General features: G+C 32.0%; 3 protein-coding genes and 1 long non-coding RNA gene across 6 annotated transcripts; 2 read left to right on the top strand and 2 right to left on the bottom strand.

The window, feature by feature from the left end:
• The first annotated feature begins 77 nt into the window (after window positions 1-77).
• On the top strand, window positions 78-3,574 carry LOC124947121 (bleomycin hydrolase). Of its 2 annotated transcripts, none has more exons than XM_047488829.1 (4): window positions 78-279; window positions 1,724-2,034; window positions 2,133-2,960; window positions 3,030-3,574. In XM_047488829.1, the coding sequence occupies exons 1-4, from the start codon at window positions 270-272 to the stop codon at window positions 3,243-3,245; spliced, it is 1,365 nt and encodes a 454-aa protein (XP_047344785.1). In that variant the 5' UTR covers window positions 78-269; the 3' UTR covers window positions 3,246-3,574. The 2 variants fall into 2 exon arrangements, with proteins under 2 accessions (XP_047344785.1, XP_047344784.1); XM_047488828.1 differs by having other exon boundaries at window positions 1,721-2,034.
• On the bottom strand, window positions 2,878-5,663 carry LOC124947125. Of its 2 annotated transcripts, none has more exons than XM_047488845.1 (4): window positions 4,339-5,663; window positions 4,149-4,263; window positions 3,752-3,950; window positions 2,878-3,271 (listed from the first exon to the last, which is right to left on the bottom strand). In XM_047488845.1, exons 1-4 carry the CDS (start codon window positions 4,701-4,703, stop codon window positions 3,207-3,209), a joined length of 744 nt encoding a protein of 247 aa, XP_047344801.1. In that variant the 5' UTR covers window positions 4,704-5,663; the 3' UTR covers window positions 2,878-3,206. The 2 variants fall into 2 exon arrangements, with proteins under 2 accessions (XP_047344801.1, XP_047344802.1); XM_047488846.1 differs by having other exon boundaries at window positions 3,836-3,950; window positions 4,339-5,662.
• A 1,415-nt stretch (window positions 5,664-7,078) lies between these two features.
• Window positions 7,079-21,907, top strand: LOC124947120 (proline dehydrogenase 1, mitochondrial). Its single transcript, XM_047488827.1, has 11 exons — window positions 7,079-7,712; window positions 15,942-16,150; window positions 16,380-16,561; window positions 18,292-18,356; window positions 18,489-18,673; window positions 19,848-20,022; window positions 20,112-20,222; window positions 20,311-20,442; window positions 20,610-20,809; window positions 20,909-20,997; window positions 21,082-21,907. Exons 1-11 carry the CDS (start codon window positions 7,389-7,391, stop codon window positions 21,285-21,287), a joined length of 1,878 nt encoding a protein of 625 aa, XP_047344783.1. The 5' UTR covers window positions 7,079-7,388; the 3' UTR covers window positions 21,288-21,907.
• LOC124947127 lies at window positions 17,264-21,829 on the bottom strand. Its single transcript, XR_007100327.1, has 4 exons — window positions 21,490-21,829; window positions 20,332-20,373; window positions 18,476-18,644; window positions 17,264-18,392 (listed from the first exon to the last, which is right to left on the bottom strand). It is a non-coding gene; the product is annotated as an uncharacterized LOC124947127 (long non-coding RNA).
• Window positions 21,908-23,520: the final 1,613 nt, after the last annotated feature.

Raw genomic sequence — 23,520 nt, 5'->3', positions numbered from 1 at the left:
AAATCTGTTCAATTTAGCATATCAAACTTCTTTGGATGTCAACAGTAAAAAAATACTAATACGCATGCGAAGATCTGTATTAGACATGCGTAGTACAAGATCCTGTTCAATGTACAAGAAATTATTATACTTACCTTGTCTATCGACCATATGCGATAAAAGCGGTATGCCCCCTCTGTTTGTAAGTACAGTATACTAGCGTAGAACTCTGTGACGACGCCTAAATCCATTACACCATTACGGGAGAGGAGAGAAGCTAGATCAGCATTATGGTTGTCTGTAAGTTAAATCCTTACTTATTTTTACATTATGCTTTTTCTTTTCAGTGAAAAAAAAAATATATATATATATATCATATAATTGTCATAAGACTTATTTTGTAAGGTGATAAATGCGTAAACGTATTAAATAATTCATTTTAAATATTACAAAAAATTTCACTATTCGAAAATAATACTTTTTATATGAGTGCACCCAGTTGTTGCACCCTGTCATCGACTTTTATTCCAATGTTTGTCAATATACTATGAGACAAATATTGAATGCACTATTATCTTTTCTTGAAATACTGAATTGATATCCATTAGTTTACATTTTATTCTTTATACTTTTATATATTCTCCGAATGTTTGTTCGCAGGGTGTCGTAAATTTTTCACCGTTTTACAAAATGGGACAATAAACATATTGCGTATATATTTACTGAAATTCATATCTGCTATTTTGCATTTCTACGATTATTTATACAATTTTATTTCACAATATTGGAGAGCTTTATATGATCAAAAAATTTTATGAAACTCGATTTTCCTCTTTTTTCTTTTTCAAACGTAAGATATAGATCTGAGGCTGAGTTTTGTTAATAATATGAATAGCCATTAGGTAAAGTATTTTATCTATAGATAAAACATTTTGTATTCTTTTTTTATCAATAATATTTATAACATATATCGACAACGTTATACATGCATAATTTTTGGTAACATACACGTATACGTATATATGTGCTTCGCAAAAACCGAATATTTCGAAAGTAAAAATCACTTTGTCATTTAACAAAAATAAATCTTAGGTAGAAGCCTAAATACATGATAGATCATGAGAGACGTATTTCAGGCTGTTATATTATTTATATCATAAAAATAAAAAGAAAAAGTACATTTGGTGATGCGTGTAAACAAAAGCAGTAGTACCTGCTTTGAAAGTTTCTTTGTCTTTTTTCTTTTCTTTTTATTGCGAGCGGTTTTCAGTTCATTCATTTTTTTTTATGGTAATTTGTACGATAAATCATCTATGTCGACATTATTTATTAATATGATTTTTGCTATAACAATACGATTTTTATTAGCATATTGTTGCAATGTTATACAAAATTTTTTAAGATATCTCTGGGCGAGTACATATCGCACATATATAATCAAGATTTCTTTTATGAGCCACTTAACAGACACGGTCATTGATATGCTCTTTAAGAACTTTTTATGTTTCATTTTTGAAACAGTAGCCGATAAATTTTTTTTTAACGTGTTGCACATAATTAGCATGCAACAAACAACTAGAGTATTTTGATTGAGAATATGGAGTATAATAAAGAACAAAATAGTATCATGAATATAATGTATTCATAATAATTATCTCTATTATCTCAATTTGATATTTGTTGTATCTATATTATCTAATCTTTGCAAGGTCAACCAATATTTCTTTTTATTTCTGAACAGCAGCTATTTTGACAGCGGAAGTACTGAATCAGTTGCGTGCAAAATTTTATGCAGACAACAGAAACGTGCAAGCACAAAATGTCTGTACAAAAACCAATCCTATTGAGGCTTGTATATCGAGAAAAGTTTTGGAAGAAACTCAGCATGTCTTCACTCATAAAATTGATACTGAAGGCAAGCCCATGACAAACCAAAAAAATTCTGGACGTTGTTGGATATTTGCAACTTTAAATGTTATAAGAACTGCCTTTATGAAGCAATATAATTTGGATGAATTCGAATTTAGCCAAGCTTACCTTTTTTTCTGGGATAAGGTTTAAAAATATAAATTATCTTATATCCATAAAGTAAATTTTACCCCTATAAAATATAATTTATAATAATACTATACAATTCAAATAATTTATTACAGGTAGAACGATGTAACTACTTCTTGCACAATATTGTTAAAACTGCAAAACGTGGTGAATCAGTGGAAGGAAGATTGGTGTCATTTTTGTTGCATGATCCTACCTGTGATGGAGGTCAATGGGATATGATAGTTAATCTTATAAATCGTCACGGTCTTGTTCCAAAGTCATGTTTTCCAGAATCATATAGTTGCGAAGCTAGTATTCGTATGAATAGTCTCTTGAAAAGTAAATTAAGAGAATATTCTAAAGTTCTAAGAGGTTTAGTTGCTAATGGGGCTTCTGATAAAGAATTAGAAGGTCAAATTATGGAACAAATGACTGTGATATATAGAATAATTGGCATTTGCATTGGTATTCCTTCTGAAACTATAACATGGGAATATTATGATAAAACGAAAAATTATAGCTGCATCGGACCAATAACACCTATTGAATTTTATGAAAAATATGTTAAGCCATACTATAATGTCGATGATAAGGTGTGTCTGGTCACAGATCCAAGACCATCTAATCCTTATGGAAAACTTTATACAGTGGATTGTTTAGGAAATGTCATAGGTGGAAGACCAACGCTTTATAATAATCAACCACCAGAATTATTAATGAAATTATGTGCAGAAAGTATAAAACAGAATGAACCTGTATGGTTTGGATGTGATGTAAACAAACGATTAATAGGTAAACAAGGTATCCATGACATTAGAGCTTATGATTTTGAATTGATGTTTGGAACAGACGTACAGATAGGTCTTACAAAGGCAGACAGATTACTTTATGGGGATTCTATGATGATACACGCAATGGCATTTACAGCTGTATCTATTGATGTAAGTTTTTTATGATTATTTATATATGGTAAAAATATAAATTAATAAGTGTATATTTTGCAATTTTAGAATGAAAATAAAATCAAGAAGTTCAGAGTAGAAAATTCTTGGGGAGAAGATCATGGTCAGAAAGGCTATCATATTTTAACAGCTGATTGGTTTTCAGAGTTTGTCTTTGAAGCTGTCGTAGATAGAAAATTTGTACCTGCTGATGTTTTAGCTGTATTCGAGCAGGAACCTGTTACTTTACCAGCATGGGATCCAATGGGTACTCTTGCTCAGTGATGGTAATAGTCCTTTCAAGAAGTGATCTAAGGACAGCAAAAATAGAACTTGAACGATTGTACAACAGTTAATAAAAAAGAGATCAGGGAATTTCAGTTACCATTGAATTTTCTTAAGCTTATTATTCAGCTGTATTAAATATTTCTTATTTTAATCTATCTCGGAAAGTCAGAAAAGTCACATTTTACAAGTATTTCGAAAAGTATTCTTATAGGTGCAAAAATATCTTTTAATTTTTTTGTATCTACAAAGCAATATTATGTAAGATGCCTTCATAACGATAAACTTTAAAAAATATATAAAACTTTCTGGGATATGTATATTTTCAACTCTGTTTCTATGTTCTAATTTTATATTTACGAATTTACAAATATTATATACTTAAAATTTTAATAGCATATCTATATGTAATATATACACTTATAAAGTTACAAGAACTTAATTTTTTCCATATTTCAATTTTGTTTGTTTGTAACTATACTTAAGTTTTGCCCAGACTCCCTTACACATATTTTGCAGACGTGTATCATTCTGATCCACTGCAAGTTTGTATATATTTTTGATCATATGTTTTGGTGTTTTGAAATAACCTTGTTGTATCAAACTTAAGGCTGCATATAATTTACAACGAGCAACGAGAAGGGGATTTCCAAGATGTAGTGCTAATTGAAATTGTTTTACTGAAATTTTTCCTGCCATCTGAGCCTGTATAAAATGTATATTTTGATTAACTAATTTTTTTTATATTTTATGCTCTACAAAAAATGAAACTAATAACGAAATATAAAATATTTACATAAAAATAAGTAAAAAGATAATTGCATTTTAAAATGGCATTTAGCGATTATCAATGTCTATAAACTATTTTTGCACAGCAATAATACATTAAACTATGCAACTTACACAATGTTGAAATTCTTCGCCTAAGGCAGAAAATGCTCCTCCTAGTGTAGATAACCATGACATAGCATAATCTAATTCTCTTGTTTCTAATATTATTTTTGTTATTCTCTCATTCCTATAAAAATATAATTTTTACAAGAACTATTCAATATATTTAAAAAAATCTTTAAATCACATTTATACAGCTTACCATTTATAATCTAGAAATTGCTTTTTTGGTGTACGTAATTTTATTAAAATTATATATTTGGAGTTTGCTTGATGTGTCATTGAAGATAAATGTTCCAATAAAACCTGTATTGCAGTCTTACGATAAGTATTTGACTTTATCAAACTGTTAACATATAATGAAACAAGATATGCATTAAATCCCCTTTGATTTAGGGGAACTGCTATTATTTTATAATGCAACTTATTGTCGAGGATATTAGGTTTTGATTTAACTCCTTTTTCATTATTTTGATGCAGATATTTAATCGCAGAATTCCAAGTAATACTGACATTATCAAAAATTATCTGACTTCTGTGTATTATTAGTTTTAATGATTTTTCCATTCCTTATTACAAATAAGAAATGAACGTTTTATGATATATAGAGTATATAAATATTGCAAAACACGAATGTACTTCAGCACAATATTTAACAGTTTGCATGTCACTATAAATTATTAAAAAAATTGATGAAAACAATTTAAATAACTCTTTGCGCATAGGTTAAAATAATTAAATTGAAATCAGAAATTCAAATATAACAATTTAGTTAGGACATTTATAATTTGAATATATCAACATGCACGTCTATAAATCACATTAAAATTCTTCATTTTTAAAATCATTCAAACAAATTATAAATCCTTTTTTGCAATTTTTCGGTGATAGGAACGAACTATTACGGATGAAATTTAAAAATTGTTTTAATTTGATACGTGTGATGCGGCACTTATAGGTATGATCCTAAATGTGACAACCTTATCCCTATATTCCGCAAGAAACGATCGTTGCTCATCGCTGATTGGTTGTTCGAGTAACAGTGACTAATTTACCATCTATGTAGGTTAGACTAGTGGAAGTAATCAAATGAAAGTAATGAAGTAATCAAACTATTGTTATTAGATTAAATATTATTATATCATTATATTAAAGTTCTATATTATTTAGAAGCAGTGGTAACTGAACAGTACCATTCTTATTCGGTGAAGCCATAGTTAAGTGCATAACCGTAGAGCTACATTAAATGTTGCGATTTATTTAGCAACATTGTCACTAGGCGTCGCTTTTTCTCGAAAGCACTTGAACATTAGACGAAGACAATAAATATAAGTTTTGAGAACATAAACCATGACATTTAAAGCAGGTCCTGCTTATCAGCCTACAGCCCGAGTCCTCTCGAGTTTGGGCACGTGGGGATGATGAAAATGTAAACTTCCTCTTCTCCCCTTCGCGGGTAGAAGTATATATTATCAACACATGGAAACAAAACGCTACTTCTGATCGCGTAGAAAGCACACAAACGCCATCTAAATGGGTTGAGAAACTCTCTCTCTCCTCCCATAGATATTAAAATGAATAATTAGATATTATTAACATGTATAAAATGTTTCTATATTTTATAAACAAAAATATAAAGTTTCCATATAACAAATTCCCCACGCGTATGTTGAATTGAATTCACTTTTAGATTATGAAGTAGTAGTTTGAATATCATTATTGATATTATTATTGAAAATTTCATAAGCGCAAGAATACCTTCATGTGATGATATATGGAATAATAATTATTGAGTTATAATGTTGTCGCACTTAAATTCATTTTTAGGTGGCAATGTAATTTTTATGATAAACCTCACAATATAACCATTTTACTATTTTAATTCCTATCGTTACTAGCGTTAATTGCCGTCGATAATATCATATATAATGAAAAAATCACGCGTAAGAAGTTCAAAATTCCTTAAACTTCTGTAGAACTCCATATTAGAAATATGTTGTTTTGTTCATGACAGTAAAATAGCCTAGGAGTGGATTTTATAAACACATTTTTTTCACGATCTTTTACCATGTTTCTGTTAATATTGTTAAGTATTTGCACTGTCAATATATTTGCACTATAAATATATACACATATATATACATATATACATACATGTATGTGCTAGAATATATGTTTTTAGTTTGTATGCATGCATGTGAACGCATGCCAAAGTAACAATTCAACACTGTTTCTTAAAACCTGCATTGTTATCAATGACTAATTGATGAATCCGAACAATCGATTGTAAAAAATAAGGAAAGTAATTGACACGATTGGTGTATCACTCGTAAATTGATGTACCTCAAATAAAAGTATTTTATTATAAGTTAAATATAATTATATTAAAAAGAAAGCAATATGACGTATTTCTAAAAATAGGACGATATATGTATATCGACATACAATCATTAACGTTAGCAAAAATTAGAACAACCAGTAGTGATTCGCGTGATAGAACACACCTTCTCGAAATGAACCAATCACAAAGCTTGCTCGATTTTACATTCTTTACACTCACCAACTCAAACGTGTGTGTATGTAAGTGTACATACATTCAATGATCGAAACTCGTTTCTATCATTTATCGAGGAACAAAAATTAGACATATAAGAGAAAAGAACTAATTCCATAAAATCGATCTATTTCGAAGGAGTACGTAAGGGAAGAGAAATGGAGGGAGAGAGAGGGAAAGAAATAATCAATCCGAAGAAAAAGAATGAAGAAGCCAAATCTGATCATCGTTTGAGCTTCTAAATTAGCAAATCAAAAAAAGATTTCCCAAGTCGTTTATTATTGGGTTCTTGGACTGAAATATAGTAAGGTGGATACAAGGTGGATATAAAGGGTTTCTCTTTTATAACAGGAATCGGTAGGAACTGGCTGGCTACTCGTTCGAGCAAGTCCCAGTAGTAACATCGACAGCGGTGGGTCAGTACATAAATCAGTGGTGCGCGAGATAGAGACAGAGAGTGAGAGAAAGAGAGAAAGTGGGGGGAGCCAAAGAAATAGAGTGAGAGAGAGGGAAGCTCGACGCCCCAGGCGAGGCACAGTCGCGCGTAAGACCTCACTCGACGAGAGGGTTTCGATCGCTGTAATCGTTTCTCTCGTCGTTTCTTTACCTATTAGGACTGTTCGGTACACTTTACAAAGGAAAGATACACACATACATACATATATATATATATTATATATAAAAAGAGAAAGAGAGTAATGGCGTTTTTGAGAACGGTGCCGCGATGTTGCGCCGGTAAAAAGATTTTTAAATGCGTGCCACTCCCCGTGGTTGGATTACGGGATCAAAACGTCTCCGCTGCATTGGTGCGATTGATCGAACGTGGATATGTCAGTACCGGTAGAGTGACCGGCAGCGTGCAGCAACCGGCGTCAGATCAACCGAGACAGATAGATCCGCTCGATTTGAAGTTTAACGACCCAGTTGCTGCTTTCAAGAGCAAAACCACCATGGAGCTCGTAAGAGCGTACATCGTGTATCAAATATGTTCGATTGAATATCTTGTCGAAAACAACATGAAGGTGAGTATTCATCGAGGTATCCATTTCAATTTCTTTCTTATTCGTATTTTGTCGATGAAATTAGATCAGCATCTATGAAATTTTTTTTCTCTTTTGCTCTTCTTTTCTTCTCTTTCTCCCCATTCTCCTTCTTCACTCTTCCCTACCTCCACCAACCACGTATACGAAATGGCGCAGTTTTACGATCGCCTTTTATGTAATTATCGATATTTGCGTTTTGAATCCTGCCCAACGGTTTGCTTTATTGAGTTACTGATTCGAATTTGAGAGAACGAGAAAGAGAAAGAGAGGAAGAGAGAGGAAAGGAAATGGAGAGAGGGAAAGAGAAGTTTGCTTTTTCCTCGTTCGACGGACGAGCCATTCACGTTTCTTCCTTTGTCGTGAAATCTCAGCATGGCGAATGGAGTACGAACGAACAGTTATTTGTCTTCTCGTCAATAATTCTGCGTACCTTATGCAATGATTAATAATTTTCTTTTGATATATACTCTCTTTTAATTATACTTACATTATATCGTTTCCCTCTTAGATTTATCGAGAATAATCGATTTTATAGTCTGCTATCTACTACGTAAGTCATATTAACTGTCATGGCTGTTCGACAATCGGACACTACTGAGATGCTCTATGTTTTTTCCAACGAGTATGTTTCTAAGTATTCTTTTTAACATCTTTTTATATTTTTATATAGTTTTTCTCGAAAGACAATCTCTAAATATTATACTAGAAAACAAATTTTTCTTAACATTGTCGAGTATCAAAACTTTCAACGTCTTGTCACATTCAATCGTCTCGTAGTCGATTATATTTATGTATATATTTTTATTACCTGAAGTTATATATATGTCATTGAATTACATCAGAGAACTTAGAATTTCGTCCTTTTGTTATTTCTAATCGTTATTTTAGGGGTGATAATTATTTCAGTTTCGATAGATTGAAAAGAATAATGTACGTTAATGATAATTTTTTTAAAAGAAAAATATGAATATAATGACGTTATGGTCAAACAATTGTGATTTTCTGTGCGTGTGTGTGTATATATATATGCATAATCTTATTAATTAGTACGTTCCAAAATGTATTTGCACAAATCAAAATTATTTTTGTTAACTTAAAATTGCAGTCTTTGATCTTGCAATAAGAAGAGGAAAAAGAAACGAAATATTTTTAAACAAGATCGAAGTTAAATTTATGTTGAAGTTGCAACAACATTGAAAACATTTCAAATGATTATTTTTTCTCCCTTTACAAACCTTTAAAAACAGATCATACACATAGGTTATGATGAATTGTAGAGCCAGTAACCTCCTTCTTAGTAGCAGCTAGATTAGCTTCGAATTTCGTATGTTATTATGCGTTAGTACGACGTGGCACGAGCTGTTATTGATTTTGGTGATGTCGCTTATCGATCGCGCACGCCTTCGTGCCAGCGAATAGTTCGTCCCGAAGGAATTTTCTTTCTCCATCGAATGTATGTATGTATGTATGTATGTATGTATGTATGTATGTATGTATGTATGTATGTATGTATGTATGTATGTATGTATTATCTTCTACAAGCTATCGTAATTAAAAATGACGGAGGCATGGTGTCGATCGTGACATCTTCAGGTTGGTCGTCTACACGTAAAAGTATTATTTTATTTTTATTATTTTATTGTATCGTTTTTATTCTTTTGAATCATCTATTTTTTCGTCGTATAAAAAATTTTGCATCATAGAATTCGTGTCTTATCGAATGATCTGCCAGCTACACACACACGCGTGCGCACGCGTATAATATATTGTTTCAAAATTCTTTAACTAATATGCTAACAATAACTTTTGCGTTATTTTAAGAAAGGTCTACGAATAGAATGAGGAGAATGAACTTCAGTTTGTATTTGCTGCGTATTCTGTCTCATATTTCCGTAAACTTTGAAAAAACTCGTTATGTAACAATCGTTACGTTCCAATTGTGTAACGATCGTAAGTACCTGCTATTTGCACGTGCACTTGTTCGTGTAGACGGGCTCGCCGTTTCTTTGAAATCTGTTGACGACAACGTAGAAGTTATTTTATTCTGAACTTCTACACCTTGTAAATAAAGACGACTTAAATGTTTCGTGTAATGTGAAGAAATCGGTTTTTATTTCATATTTTACGATCACAGTTCTTAAATATTTATTGGTACATTATTTATTCCATATATTGATGTTAACTAATAATCTATTATAAATTTCTATTAAACATATCTTTTCAAACGATCGCCCATTTTTGCATAATAATTAGTTCGCACAATTTCTACGAGGAATTATATTGATTGGCATTCGCTTGGTGATATGTAGCAGCGTAAAATCTTAGAGCGACCGCGTTTGAATTTCGATAGCTTCTGAAGATGCTTACTTCAAACTTAAGTATCTTATTTTTTTTGTCCTTAATATCGATCATCTTTTTTATTTTCCTTTTAATTATTTTACTTTCCTATAAACAATATCATACGTGGTTATGTACGTTAAATCGATACAAATTCAATTTCCTTAATTAGAGATTACGAAACCATGGACAATCTAGGGTATATGTTGATAAAGTTCGAAACATTACAAAAAGCTCAAAGTTTTTTCCCTGAAAGATTTTTAACAGCTTTCCTATCGAAAAAAAAAAAAAAATCGTTATTTCGTTCTCTCAGACATATGTGAATAAATCAGTATAGATTAAATCATTCTCACATAATATCTAAGCTTGAAACCTCGATATTATTATGCGACCTTGAAAAAATTCGAGAGAAATTATCTTTTACTGGCCGATTATGGAAGAGGGGGAGAAGAAAAAACTATTTTTACGTTTATATTTGCACGTTTTTCAACTTTGCAGTATGTATTAAATCTGATTATCGTATGCGACTCGTTGATCATATATTCGCCGATTCTATAGGCCACACGATATTTGGATATAAGATTGTAACGTCTGGTTTAAATCATCCAAATTAGATCATCCAGCAAAAATCTTTTTGTAAAAAGCAATTTGGTTGTAGAAAATTGAGATATTTTACAACCTTATTTTTACTATAGATAATCAAAAAGGTTAATTAGAACGTTCACGTAATCAATAGTTATATCGATTAGAAATTGTCACCGTAATTCTTCATTCGATCGATTAGCAGGTTATCTAAATCGCATGCCTTGCATTGTGTTCAAGAATATCGATCTTTCAAGGTTATCTTTTTAAGCTCCTTCGTCCTTCGTGTATTTATGAACTTGAGAAGCTTGCGTTTTTGTCGATAGGTGGCAGCACCCTTGAAAAAAGAAGAAATTCCGTTCTAATAATGGATCACCGTTCACCACCATAGAATACAAAAATTGTCGTCAGGAACCATTTATCGTACTATAGTCATATAGACAAGAATTTTATAATTAAATTTAAGGCCGATCTTATTCAATTTTAATTTTTGAAACAGTTCTCCAAAAGATGTACTATTAGTCAAATTTCTAGGAAAGCCTAGCTGTTTTAGTGGTATTTCATATTAACGTAGCTGATAGAAATCCTAGGAAAATTTAAAAGCTATAGAGAAAGCAAAGAAATTAATCGTGATTATTTTATCATGGCCACATACATTCATTCTAGAACTATAGTGGTGTTATAGTAAATCATAAGCCAAATTGGCAAGAAGTTCGATATGATTGGTGTACCAAGTCTCCGAATATTATTCTATCTTCGTTAGATGCGTGAGGGAAGAGAAGAAAGCAGTGATGCGAAGGGAACGTAAACTATTTTGGCTTTCGGATATAAATAAATTAAGGTGAATAAACGAAAATGTGCGCTGTATAGGACGAAGAGAAGAAGCAAAATTGCGCTTCCTACTTAAAGAGCAATATTTGCGATTCTTAAAGGAAGACGCGAATCTATGCAATACATGATGATGAAAAAAAAAAAAGTGAGAATGAGAAACCGAAGAGAAAATAGGCCATTGCCTCAAAGTGCGCGTAAGTGAGTACGGCCTGCCAGACTACGCTCAGACGATTGCCAGACGATATGACAAAGTTGAGAACGTAGAAGAAAGAACGAATAAGAGAAAAGGAGGGAGGAAGAGAGAGAAGAGAACAATCCTTCCATGCACGACGTCGTGGTTGAATTACATTACCTGTCACAGCCATCTACGGTTACCTTCGGCCATCTTACTCCACGTGCTCGCTCTTTCAAATGTAGCGCCTGGAATATGGCGAGTACCATTCGATCGATCGATTTACAAGACGCCACTATCAAAACAATTTATATTCACATTCTTTCTTTTTTTTTTTCATTATCATAGTTGATATATTTCTATTTGCGGTTTATTTCGTTGCTTCGTGTTTTCATTGACAAGGATAGAAATTTAATTTAAGGATAGAATTTAAGTTAAGAGTAGAAATTTAACTACTTAACTAAATTATATATTTACGTAGATAGCGGTCCGTGAAATTTGAACCGTTTCCGTGTTAGGATCATTTAATATTTTGAAATACAATGCAGCAACTTATATCGCCGGGATTGCTTTTTCGGTTCATTTTCGAGATATCATCAGTCCTTGTTCGTTTTTGTTTGTTTTTGTGATAAATTACATCTAAAAAAACATGGTCGAGTCCACCGCAAAGAAAGGTACAAATGAGTTCTATGTCCTATTACGATGTCCTACTTCGATTGGTCTGTAAAGACACGTGATAACTATACTCAAGGTCGTCCGGTTAGTTGTCTGGCGCCTCTAGCGTGAGAGAATCTTTCCGTGCTCTACAAGAACGATGCTTTTATTTTTCCCTTCTTTCTTCTGCCAAGGAAAAAGAAACCATTCTACGAAATTTTTTGCCAATTCTTCGAAAAGAGGGATTTTAATGATGTAACCCCAAACGAAACTAAAATTCTTTTTTTTTTCTTTTTTTTTTTTTTTTTTTTACTTTTTTTCTTGTTCTTTCAAGGAAGCGAGCTTGCAAAAAGTACATAAACGTTGTGTATACACCATGTATATGCATTTATCAATAAACAAATGCATAAAACTACAGTAAATATCTATAAGTCTTTTAAAAACATTGCTATCGGCTCGGTGTAAATACGAGACTACCTGTCGGATGTTTGAGTGTATATGTATCTACCTACTTGCGTTATCGTTAACAAGTGAGTCTTAGTATTTGCAATTAATGTCGTTGTAATTCTTTCCTTGTACAAGAGTGGGAGGCCGGAAAGAGCTCGATCAAGAACCAAATCGACGTGATATCGATTGGTGATACGTTTAATGTATATCGTGAACAAGATTTATTTATCGTAAGAAATGGTTTGAAATTGTGTCCAACATCAAAGTATCATGTGTGGGCACAAAATTTAGGTGTCGATAAATCGTAATGGAGAAAGCGTAATAAGTCTTGAAAAAAAAAATTATACTTGTTTATTGTAAAAAGGATGGTATTTCGAACTAAAGGATGCGTTCAAAAGGCATCTATCAGATGACTTATTAAAGCACACATACTTTACTTCGTATTCGCAATACTTGCAGCATACATGCGTAGTATACATACATATGTTCGTCGTAGGTATACATACTTATAACTCTGTCTGGCAAGGTGACTGAATATTGATTCTAGCGAAGAGAGTTCGTTCGTGGATACGACAGTGTATTACTGGTGAAGAGTCGTTGGCCCCCGATCATCGATTCAATTCTCACTGAACGTATTCTATGTCGTAGCCTAGTATCTTGATATGTCTACATACATACTCATATAAGGTGCACTACTTACATTGCGGCTTTAAAGCTCGCTGCAACTTAATCGTATTATTTTTATCGATTTTTAATCATTAATGAGCTTGCGAGAAATATTTATTAAATAGGATTTACCTTTAAATTTCATTCAAACGTTTAATATTAAACTTAAGTATCAATAATTAAGTTAGTCTTTAAATGGTTCTTTGAATATTGCTCGGATCAATAATAAATGAAAAATTGTATACTATATGATACATACAAACATACAAATATAACATGAATTACAATATCGACGAACTGTAATTATAAATATACAATCGTAATGCATGGAAAATAATTGGTTAGATATTCTTAATCGTTTTAATATATGTCGATTAAACTTTTATTTGTAATTTACAATCCTCGATGATCGTAAAAATCACTGTTTTGTCATTCTCTGTATTTTTATTTTGTATTAAGTTTTTTGATTCATTTAAGAAAAGGTTAAAATTCACCATGAAATATAAGAAAGTGAGTGACAGTGTGTGTGTGTGTGAGAGAGAGAGAGAGAGAGAGAGAGAGAGAGAGAGAAAGAGAGAGAGAGAGAGAGAGAGAGAGAAAAAATGCGAAATAGTGCGACGCTATCATCGGCTCAAATGCGACGAATGAATAGGAATAATTAAGTCCGACGAATCCGTCTGTAATGAACGTACCATTCACATTGATTATCGACGCAAGTATTATAATTTGTGTTCGTGAATTAATATTGATTCTAAAAGTTGTCATATTGTAAATATAAATTTATGAAAAAAATACGTGTAAGACGTGTTTGCCCTTCAATCGTGGTCTGTCTGATAAACGTGATCTCTCTAGGGATTTTTGTTTGTTGATTTACAGCAATAAAATCACTTAGATCTATTATACTTTTACATGTTTTCCTTCTATTGCATACATATGTTAAAAAGCATACAAATACAGGTAAAACTTATACGAACGATAGATAATATAGATATTGATCCTATTATACTGAATATATAGGTACATTGATAACGTGTGCTTCTGCGCTCAAAAGACCAAAAGAGCTCGTAATTTTCTCTACGAGGAACACTTGTAAGACTACTATGATAGATTCGTATGTGAAACCCATCGAAATCTAATCGATTAGGAAATGATCGTAATTACGTACGTATCCCTTCTTTTGTTTGTTCTATTTCTATGTCTTTTCTAATTATGGTTCTTTCCATGAGGAAGATTATTCTTCCTTTCCTATATGTACATCGTAAGTAATGAAAAATGTACATATAAAGAAAAAAGGGAATAAATTTATTATTATTGTCGGAAACATTTGCAAATATTAATTTTTTTTCAAAAAATTAATTTTTTATAAAATTTCTTTTAAAAAAGAACAGAATTTGAGAATAGTTCACGTTTCGTTTGCCTAAAACACAAATAATAATGATATGTGTTTTAATAAATACATGTTAAATATAATAAGTAGACAAACGATAAGTAGGAAATGAAAGCGACAAATTGATACAATTTTTATAAGTTATACATAATGTATTATAAAGAACACCTGTGTATTTTTACAAATGATTAAACATCGGTTTTATCGATGTTTGATATTACGATATGTATAACGATGTGTATAAATATCGGACTACGTACGTATATGTACGTATATGATGTCATACATATGTGGTTACATACTTATTCTCTGATCTCGTTTACAAGTACTTTTTTTATCGAAAGAACGAACGAAAGTATATATGTATATATCTATGTACTCACCGGATTAATTTTACAAGCTTTCCCGATTATTTTAAAGAAACATTAGGAATGTTGAATAATTGCAGTCAATTTATTTCGAAAGATTTTTACGTAATTACAGTAACTCAGATTCTACTCAAAGGAAGTTTGTTAGATAAGCATGTTATTACGATGTTCACCGGATGTGACATCTCTTTTTATTTTATTATTTTGCTTTGTCAATTGACTTTTTTGACATATTTATAGCTTTTCTGTGGTTTTCCAGATGAAGATTCAAAAAGTCGTTGTTACAAACTCATTCTGTAATTTATGTTGTCTCTTAAATATTTTGTGCACAAAACTTGATGGTTTATAAATCATACAAACGGATTTTAAACAATTTAATTTTTAAAAGAGTTTAACAAAACTGGATGATTATAAATATTTATTAAATATTATGACCAATCAAGATAATTTGATTTTACACTAATCTTTCTCTCCTACCAACATAATCGTAATGTCAAATCATGAATCAAGTTCCATGAAACGTAAGTGCATCGTCAGAGTTTAATCGTCTCGAGTTTAATGCATTTAATACCCGCCTTAGATTAGGATTATTTACCTTGCGTTATTCCTCGAATGTTCATATGATACTCCAAAAGAATACATGTATTTACGTACGCGTTTGCTTATCTGTTCTCATTCTGAGATATATTGTTGATAGAAGATATTTTTTATTGGTTTTTTCATTTCATTCGATCTTTTTTCATGATTTTCTTCGATCTTTTCAGTTTATGAAACTGGCGGAGAAATTGCTCGGAGAAAAGCTCTTTACGAAAATGATGAAGGCAACGTTTTATGGACACTTTGTAGCCGGTGAGGATGAAGTACAAATCACTCCGGTTCTCGACAGGTTGCGGCAATTTGGGGTCAAGCCGATTCTGGATTATTCCGTAGAGGAAGATATATCACAGGAAGAAGCCGAGCGCCGAGAAATACAGTAAGTCAAGTGTACAAAATTTATGAAAAAAATGTTGAAACCTTTTTTATAACCATAATAGACAATTATCGAAATCAAAAATATTAATGAAGTTATACTTGTATAAATTGATACAATATGAAGATTATAACTTTTCAAAACTGTATGATAAAATTATCAGAAAAGGTAAATACGATTCGTTAGTTATTCAGAATAATATTCGCTAAGTGGCGATGTCTATTTTTTTTAGGGCCTCTGTGTCGGAAGCAGGTGACGAGAAGACAGAGGGACCGTTAAAGAAGTATCACGTCGAAAAATCGTTTGCCGATCGTCGTTACAAAGTATCTTCGGCCAGGACGTACTTTTACTTGAACGAAGCTTCCTGCGAACGGAATATGGATATTTTCATTAGATGTCTCGAAGCTGTTGCCGGTAAGTCACAGAAGACACAAGAAAATTCGTACGGATATTCCGGTAGTATCCTCTCGGCAAAATCGAGTGTTGTCATTCAGTTGTAATCCCTGCTACGACAGTAATTACACGTGTCATTCATTTAAACTTGGTTTCTGCTTATAGGCAGAGGAAGGAAGTAGCTTGTGTATATGCACGCGTATATCTGTTTTTGCAAATTTGTCTGGACGTTTATCTGATTACGTATGAGTTTTTTCGTTTTTTGTTCAACGTATGCGTAAGAACATATGTGTCACTTATGAATATATGCGCTACGTTATTTACGCGTCATGTGATGTGCCTTTGAAGTTCATTACTTGAAACGTCGGTTATTTGAAACAGAAAGACCATGAGGAAACTAAGGTAGATGAAGGTTGGAATGTAAAGAAGTGTAGGGGAGAGGAGAGGAGAGGAGAGGAGAGGAGAGGAGAGGAGAGGAGAGGAGAGGAGAGGAGAGGAGAGGAGAGGAGAGGAGAGGAGAGGAGAGGAGAGGAGAGGAGAGGAGAGGAGAGGAGAGGAGAGGAGAGGAGAGGAGAGAGAGAGAGAGAGAGAGAGAGAGAGAGAGAGAGAGAGAGAGCACAATAGATCTCATTTAGTGAAATCAATCCCTTTGTGTGTATTCGTAATATTCATAATTTATAATTTTAAATATTCAAGGACTTAAAGAATCAAATAAATAATCTTATAGCTCTTAATTCTTCAAATATATGTATTTATGTAAGAAAATTTTCTTAATTATTGATAACTGTTGACATACTTATTCGAACAAATCAAAGAATTACATCTTATAAAAAGATATATCACAAACTATAACTATCTCAACAAATGGAGTACTTATAAATAAATAAACAAAGACATTTTGTATAATACATATGTATATTAAAAATAACAAATCATGTACTATACTTAATTTGAAGGAAAAATTATAAATATTAGTCGAAAAAATAATTAATTTCAGATGAGAAGAATATGACATAGAAACTTGAAATTTTGTGAGTCCATTAGGCACTCTATAAATATCATACCGCAAGTAGATTTTGCCGGACTCTACTTACTTTCCAGTGGAAGATGTGACATAACATTTGCCCGAATAGTCTTTGACATAAATATTCAGCCGATGACTAACGAACAATAATCATCCTCAGTGGTTGCTTATTTTTTCTTTCGTTTTCTCTCTTTCTCTTCATTCTCTTTTTTTAATCGTTATCTAACTCTCGCTTTTGTTGCTTCCTTTTCAAAGAGATAGATCAAAGAATGTCTCGATTTGAGAAAAGTGAATCAGAATCAGTTACAATCTTCTTTTTTATACATCATTTTCGAAGTTATCCAGGAATATTATGAATGCCATTAAATGATTACGAAGGCATTAGATTGGAACGAGACAGAGATATTTCACGAGTCTCCTAATACGTACTTTAATTTGAGCCCTAGTAAGAGGATAAGAAACAATAGCTGTCAAAGTTTATTTTAATTTAATCTCTTTACTTAATTTTTTTTCCGCTTTTGATATACACATCTGTATTATGTCGTTATGTGAATTATGTTTCCAATTATGTTAACAATTATAGTATGATGGTATGCATTGGTTAACATAATGTGTACGTATTTGAAAAAATCGTGAAAAGCATCGCATTTGAGTGATCCTATTATGTCTTGCATAAGAAAAGAAATAATTCAAAGCAAAAAGTAATTTAAGGTTGATATCTTTGCAGGTACTTCTATGGGCGCCGGAATCACGGCTGTTAAATTGACAGCGCTCGGTCGTCCACAACTTTTGGTTCGTAGCTCTTTTTATCATTAGTCATTATATTTCCTATTCAAGATCATATGCATATGTTCTTTGTTATTTTAAACATTCATGTTTTAAATACACGACAAATCTTTTTATTTTTTTACCTTTTTATTAAAGCTTCAACTATCTGAGGTAATCATGCGAGCGCGACAGTATATGTCGGATGTCGTGGGTGGAGAGGGTGCTGTTTTGGCTCACCACGCAAAACCCGATGATTTTAAGAAAAAGTTCGAAGAGGCTCATGTGATGGATGCGGCACCGGTACAAAAGTTCCTTGAAAAGATTCAATCGGATAAAGAAGGGTATCGTCTTTCTCAAATCTTTTCATTATCGTTTTTTTATTAACCCTTTTACAGTCAATCCCAAATATTTGGTATATGCGAAAAATGTTCCGACCATTTTCGTGTATTTTCATAAATAATTATAAAGATTCTTTTCACTGCATTTAAATGTAAGAAAATATTTAATTACAAAGAATATGAAAGTCATTTGACACTCAGAGGAGAGAGTTTGAACATCAACAAATGGAGCCGACATATAGACTGGTGGCAGTTTTAGCATGAATACCAGAAACTAACATATCGGCCGGTGGCAATTTTCGTATATGAACTAAGGATCGACATATATCAACCGATTGGCAGTACAAGGGTTAAATTATTATATTTGTTTCAAATGACACGAAAGATTTTTAAATCTTAAAATTAACGAAATTTTGAAACTTTTTCAACGACAATAGATAAAAAGTTCTACGTGTAACAACCGTATATATACCAAAGCAAGATTTTTAGAAAGAGAAACATTTCCTTGAAAATAAGTCAGTTTTTATTTGTTTTACTTTAGAAGTGCAAAGAAATTTTTATCTAATAATAAATTAAAATGATAATTACTGAGCGAATATATCTACTGTTAGGCCACAGCGGGACAGTATTCGCTGGGCAGATATATCCACTCACAATGTTCTAAAGTTTAAAGATACGAGAACTAGAAAATACACTCAGATATCTGCATATGCAGATGTTTCATTATACGAAAAGAAAGAAGAACAAAGAAAATATATAAAGAAGAAAAAGAAAAAGAAGAAGAAAAGGAAAAAAAATGTTGCTATGAAGCAACAATTTGAAAAACTCTGATATATCGATAATTCAATCGTTTCTTATACATCTTAAGATAGGAGTGGGCAATTGATGGCTCGCGGGTCGCGTGTTACGACTCCTATTTGGCTGTTTAGTAAAGTGATATTTGACACCCACTATTTGACATCGCCGTGTTTCGTGAACTGCATGACTTTTGTTTCTGTTTATTTACGGATTATCGATGAAGTGGTGATTAGTGAACTTAAATAATGGAGGAACGGATTGATTGATGATAAAGATCGTATGGCTCGCGGCGAAGTTGTTCACTCCTATTTTAGGATAAACATTCCTTTGTTAAATGTAAATATAATATAACAAAGATATAATGTGGATTCCTTGGTAGTGTGATTCACTTATTCCCTTGGAGCGGAATTCTGGACGAGAACTACGAGTTGAGCGAAACATTTCAAGTTCCCGACATAAAGACTGGAAAGATGGTGAGACTTATGTCACAACTGACGTCGAAGGAAGAGGAGATGTTTAGGAATATGATCAGACGACTAAACAATCTTGTTACGGTACGTATGGCACGTTAAGAAACACAAATTAAGAAGAAAAAAGAAGGTAAAAAAATTCATTTAATAAAAAATTCAAATATTTTCAACAGGTCGCCGACAAGTTAAATGTACGTATTATGATAGACGCGGAGCAAACGTATTTCCAGCCGGCAATCTCAAGACTAACGTTGGAAATGATGCGCAAGTACAATACAGATAAGGTAAAGCTCTATTTAAAAAGCATAATATGTTATCAATCCGCAAATTTTCAGTGAATCATTTCTCAATCCCAAATGGTCTACTTCATAGGCCGTGGTGTTCAATACGTACCAGACATATCTGCAGGAAGCTTATAACGAGGTAAAAACGGACCTAGAACAGGCAGAACGTCAAAACTTTTATTTTGGTGCGAAAATCGTACGAGGTGCTTATATAGAGCAGGTATGATGAGTGTATAGACGTATTTTGTTCTAAAACTTATACTTATCTTATTGCAGAAGATGTCCGAAATATAATAGCAATGAAATTTCAAAATATAGTTAGATTTTACTTGTATAGTTATTTCTAATTTATATTGTATATTCGAGTAATCATGATAATTACGATAGGAAAGAGCAAGAGCCGCTGCTATGGGTTATCCGGACCCAACGAATCCTTCGTTCGAAGCTACTACTGAATCTTATCACAAAACACTGATGGAGTGTTTGAGGCGGATGAAGCAGTATAAAGATAAGGGCGAAGACCCTAAGAAAATAGGTATTATGGTTGCCTCGCATAACGAAGACACCGTACGTTTTGCTATAGAGAAGTACGTTATGACTTTTCTGTTATTTAACATTAAGCATTTAACATGACTACTTATCTATTTTTTAATGTCATCAATAACGAATCTTTTTCTTGTTTTTAGAATGAAGGAAATCGGAATCTCCCCAGAAGATAAAGTTATCTGCTTTGGTCAATTATTAGGAATGTGTGATTATATAACGTTTCCGTTAGGTAGGATAATATATAATTATATTCAACTTTGAAGTAAATATTATTAAGGAAAAAACTATGTATTAAATGATTGTCTCGTTTCAGGTCAATCTGGTTATTCGGCATTTAAATATATTCCTTATGGACCAGTGAAGGAGGTATTACCGTATCTTTCTCGACGTGCACAAGAAAATAGGGGTATAATGAAAAAGATTAAGAAGGAGAAACAATTGCTGTTGAGTGAAATAACGAGACGCTTGGTGAAAGGACAAATATTCTACAAACCTAAAGGCAATTATACTCCGGTCTGAGTATTTCGTCCTAATTAGTACAGAGATATACTCTATCAAATTCAAGTAGTGATTGTAAATTATTGAATCTCCAAGACCTTTAATGGCACTTCGAATCGAGATAATTGAAATAACCTGGTAAAACTTGTGGTATTTAAGAGCGATGCGCGAGTGTGTGTGCGTGTGTGTATGTAGTCAGAAAAGCAGGTAGTGTTTTCCTTACGTAAAATTGCTTATGTGTGCCCTCAATAAACGCAATTTGCTCGATATTGCACTATTTGGCGTAAAGTTATGTGCATTATTATAGTTTTACCCGCATTGCAAAAAGCTATTAGCTTTGGTTATTGCTATGGTTATTGCTAACGCGATCGAACGCCCATCGAATGTCCATCTTCAAGTATCGCAGCTCCATTATCTGCTGTTATGTTCGAGATATCGAAATTATATTTTTCTTTTTTGAAATATCAGTTGTTAATTTATACTAGATGAAATATTATAACACTGTCTTGAACAATGATGAAATCGTAGAAAGAACACGGTTGAAGTGCCCTCTAGCAAAGAGACCCTGCACCGAAATTATATCATGTTTTAATTTTTTTTATATTTTTGAGAATCCTAGTATTTTATCTAATAATATATATATATATATATATATATATATATATATATATATATATATATACATATATATATACATATATACATATATATATACATATATATATATATACATATATATATATATATATATATATATATATATATATATATATATATATATAATACTTATATTTAATTTATAGTTTTATGCATATATATAATATACGCACAGAATGTATTGCTCGTTTAAAGTTCGTGTTATACTATCTGTGTCATGTATTATTTTGTGTGTGTGTGTGTGTGTGTGTGTGTGTGCGCACGTGCGCACGTGCGCACGCGGGTGTGTATATATATATATATATAAAATATAAATGAATATAAATACTATATATATATACATATATGTATTTATTTTTGTCGGTATTCCGTTAAAGTATTACGTAAAGTTAGCTTATATGTATTAAATTTTTTTTTATAAATTATAACGGCGTTTTATCTGGATTTAATAAATTAATGCAATTAAGTGTACATAGTACGGATGATGGTAGCTGTGTTAATCCTGCGGGTCAGACGCGAATAGTCATGTTCCATGCTTGCGCGTAATTACCAAAAGATAACTTCATTTTCATGCAATATTATCAAAGTGACAATGTGAATAAGGAATTTATTACTACATATTCAGAGATTCCGTTCTACAAATTGAAAGATCCGAATGAAAGATATTGCGGTTGAGATATTATGGTAGTATTCCGCGTAAAAATTATAATGTACATAAGGGTGGGATAGGAAAGAGAGGAGGGTGGAAGTTTAACGACACGAAAATTAGAAGAGTAGAAAAAGTGGCTCTAAGTTTGGATGGTCGTACGTACGTTGATATTTACGTTTTGTCAGTCAGTAAAATGCGATGCGTACGAGTCGAGATTTTGCACAAAAAAAATATTACATGACAAAGGCGCTTAAGATATTTTCCCTTTTACCGATAAGAGTCACTTTTTCTTTTACGTACATTAATTACACGCGTTGAGATATAATATTATAAAGTATATCGTTGGATCAAAACAAGCGAGATCGAAAGTTTCGAGAAAGATAGACTGCCTTCTTGTAATTTCACATTCATAGAGCATAAATCATCTACCGTTTTTGCCTCGTTTGATTTTGGTCTAAAGTCTACGTTATCATCGGTACGTAAAAAAAGAAGAAGAAATGCAAGAGTACGGTTTAATAACATGTAACGTGCATATATGTGTAGAAATGCCTCTATGTCTCGAGAGAGAAATAAAAGTAAACAATTAAAGATTTTAAAATGCAAGAAATGAGATCATACGACATATCTGCTCTTGTTTTCAAAAATCGTTTTTTGCGATGAGGAAAAGTCTTCTTCACGATTCGCGTTTAACTTTTCAGTATTGTGAATCTTACGTTGCATTAAAGTATATTAATACTGAAAATCCTACGCAGGTTATTAATAATTCAACACTATTGTACGATTGTCGACATCGCAAGATATCAAACTACGACTCTGATTTTTTACAGTATTTTCTTCTTTGTAATAAGAACACGTGATAAAATAGAGAGTTACTTATGATAGACTTCCTTTAAACTTTCTTTCTAATATTCTTATCCTTCTTTCTTTTTTCTTTTTTAATATAATTAT

Source organism: Vespa velutina, chromosome 2 (genome assembly GCF_912470025.1).
Source record: "Vespa velutina chromosome 2, iVesVel2.1, whole genome shotgun sequence".
Lineage (NCBI taxonomy): Eukaryota > Metazoa > Arthropoda > Insecta > Hymenoptera > Vespidae > Vespa > Vespa velutina.
The sequence above is the reverse complement of the archived record's forward strand: the minus strand, read 5'-3'. Positions and strand labels throughout refer to the sequence as shown.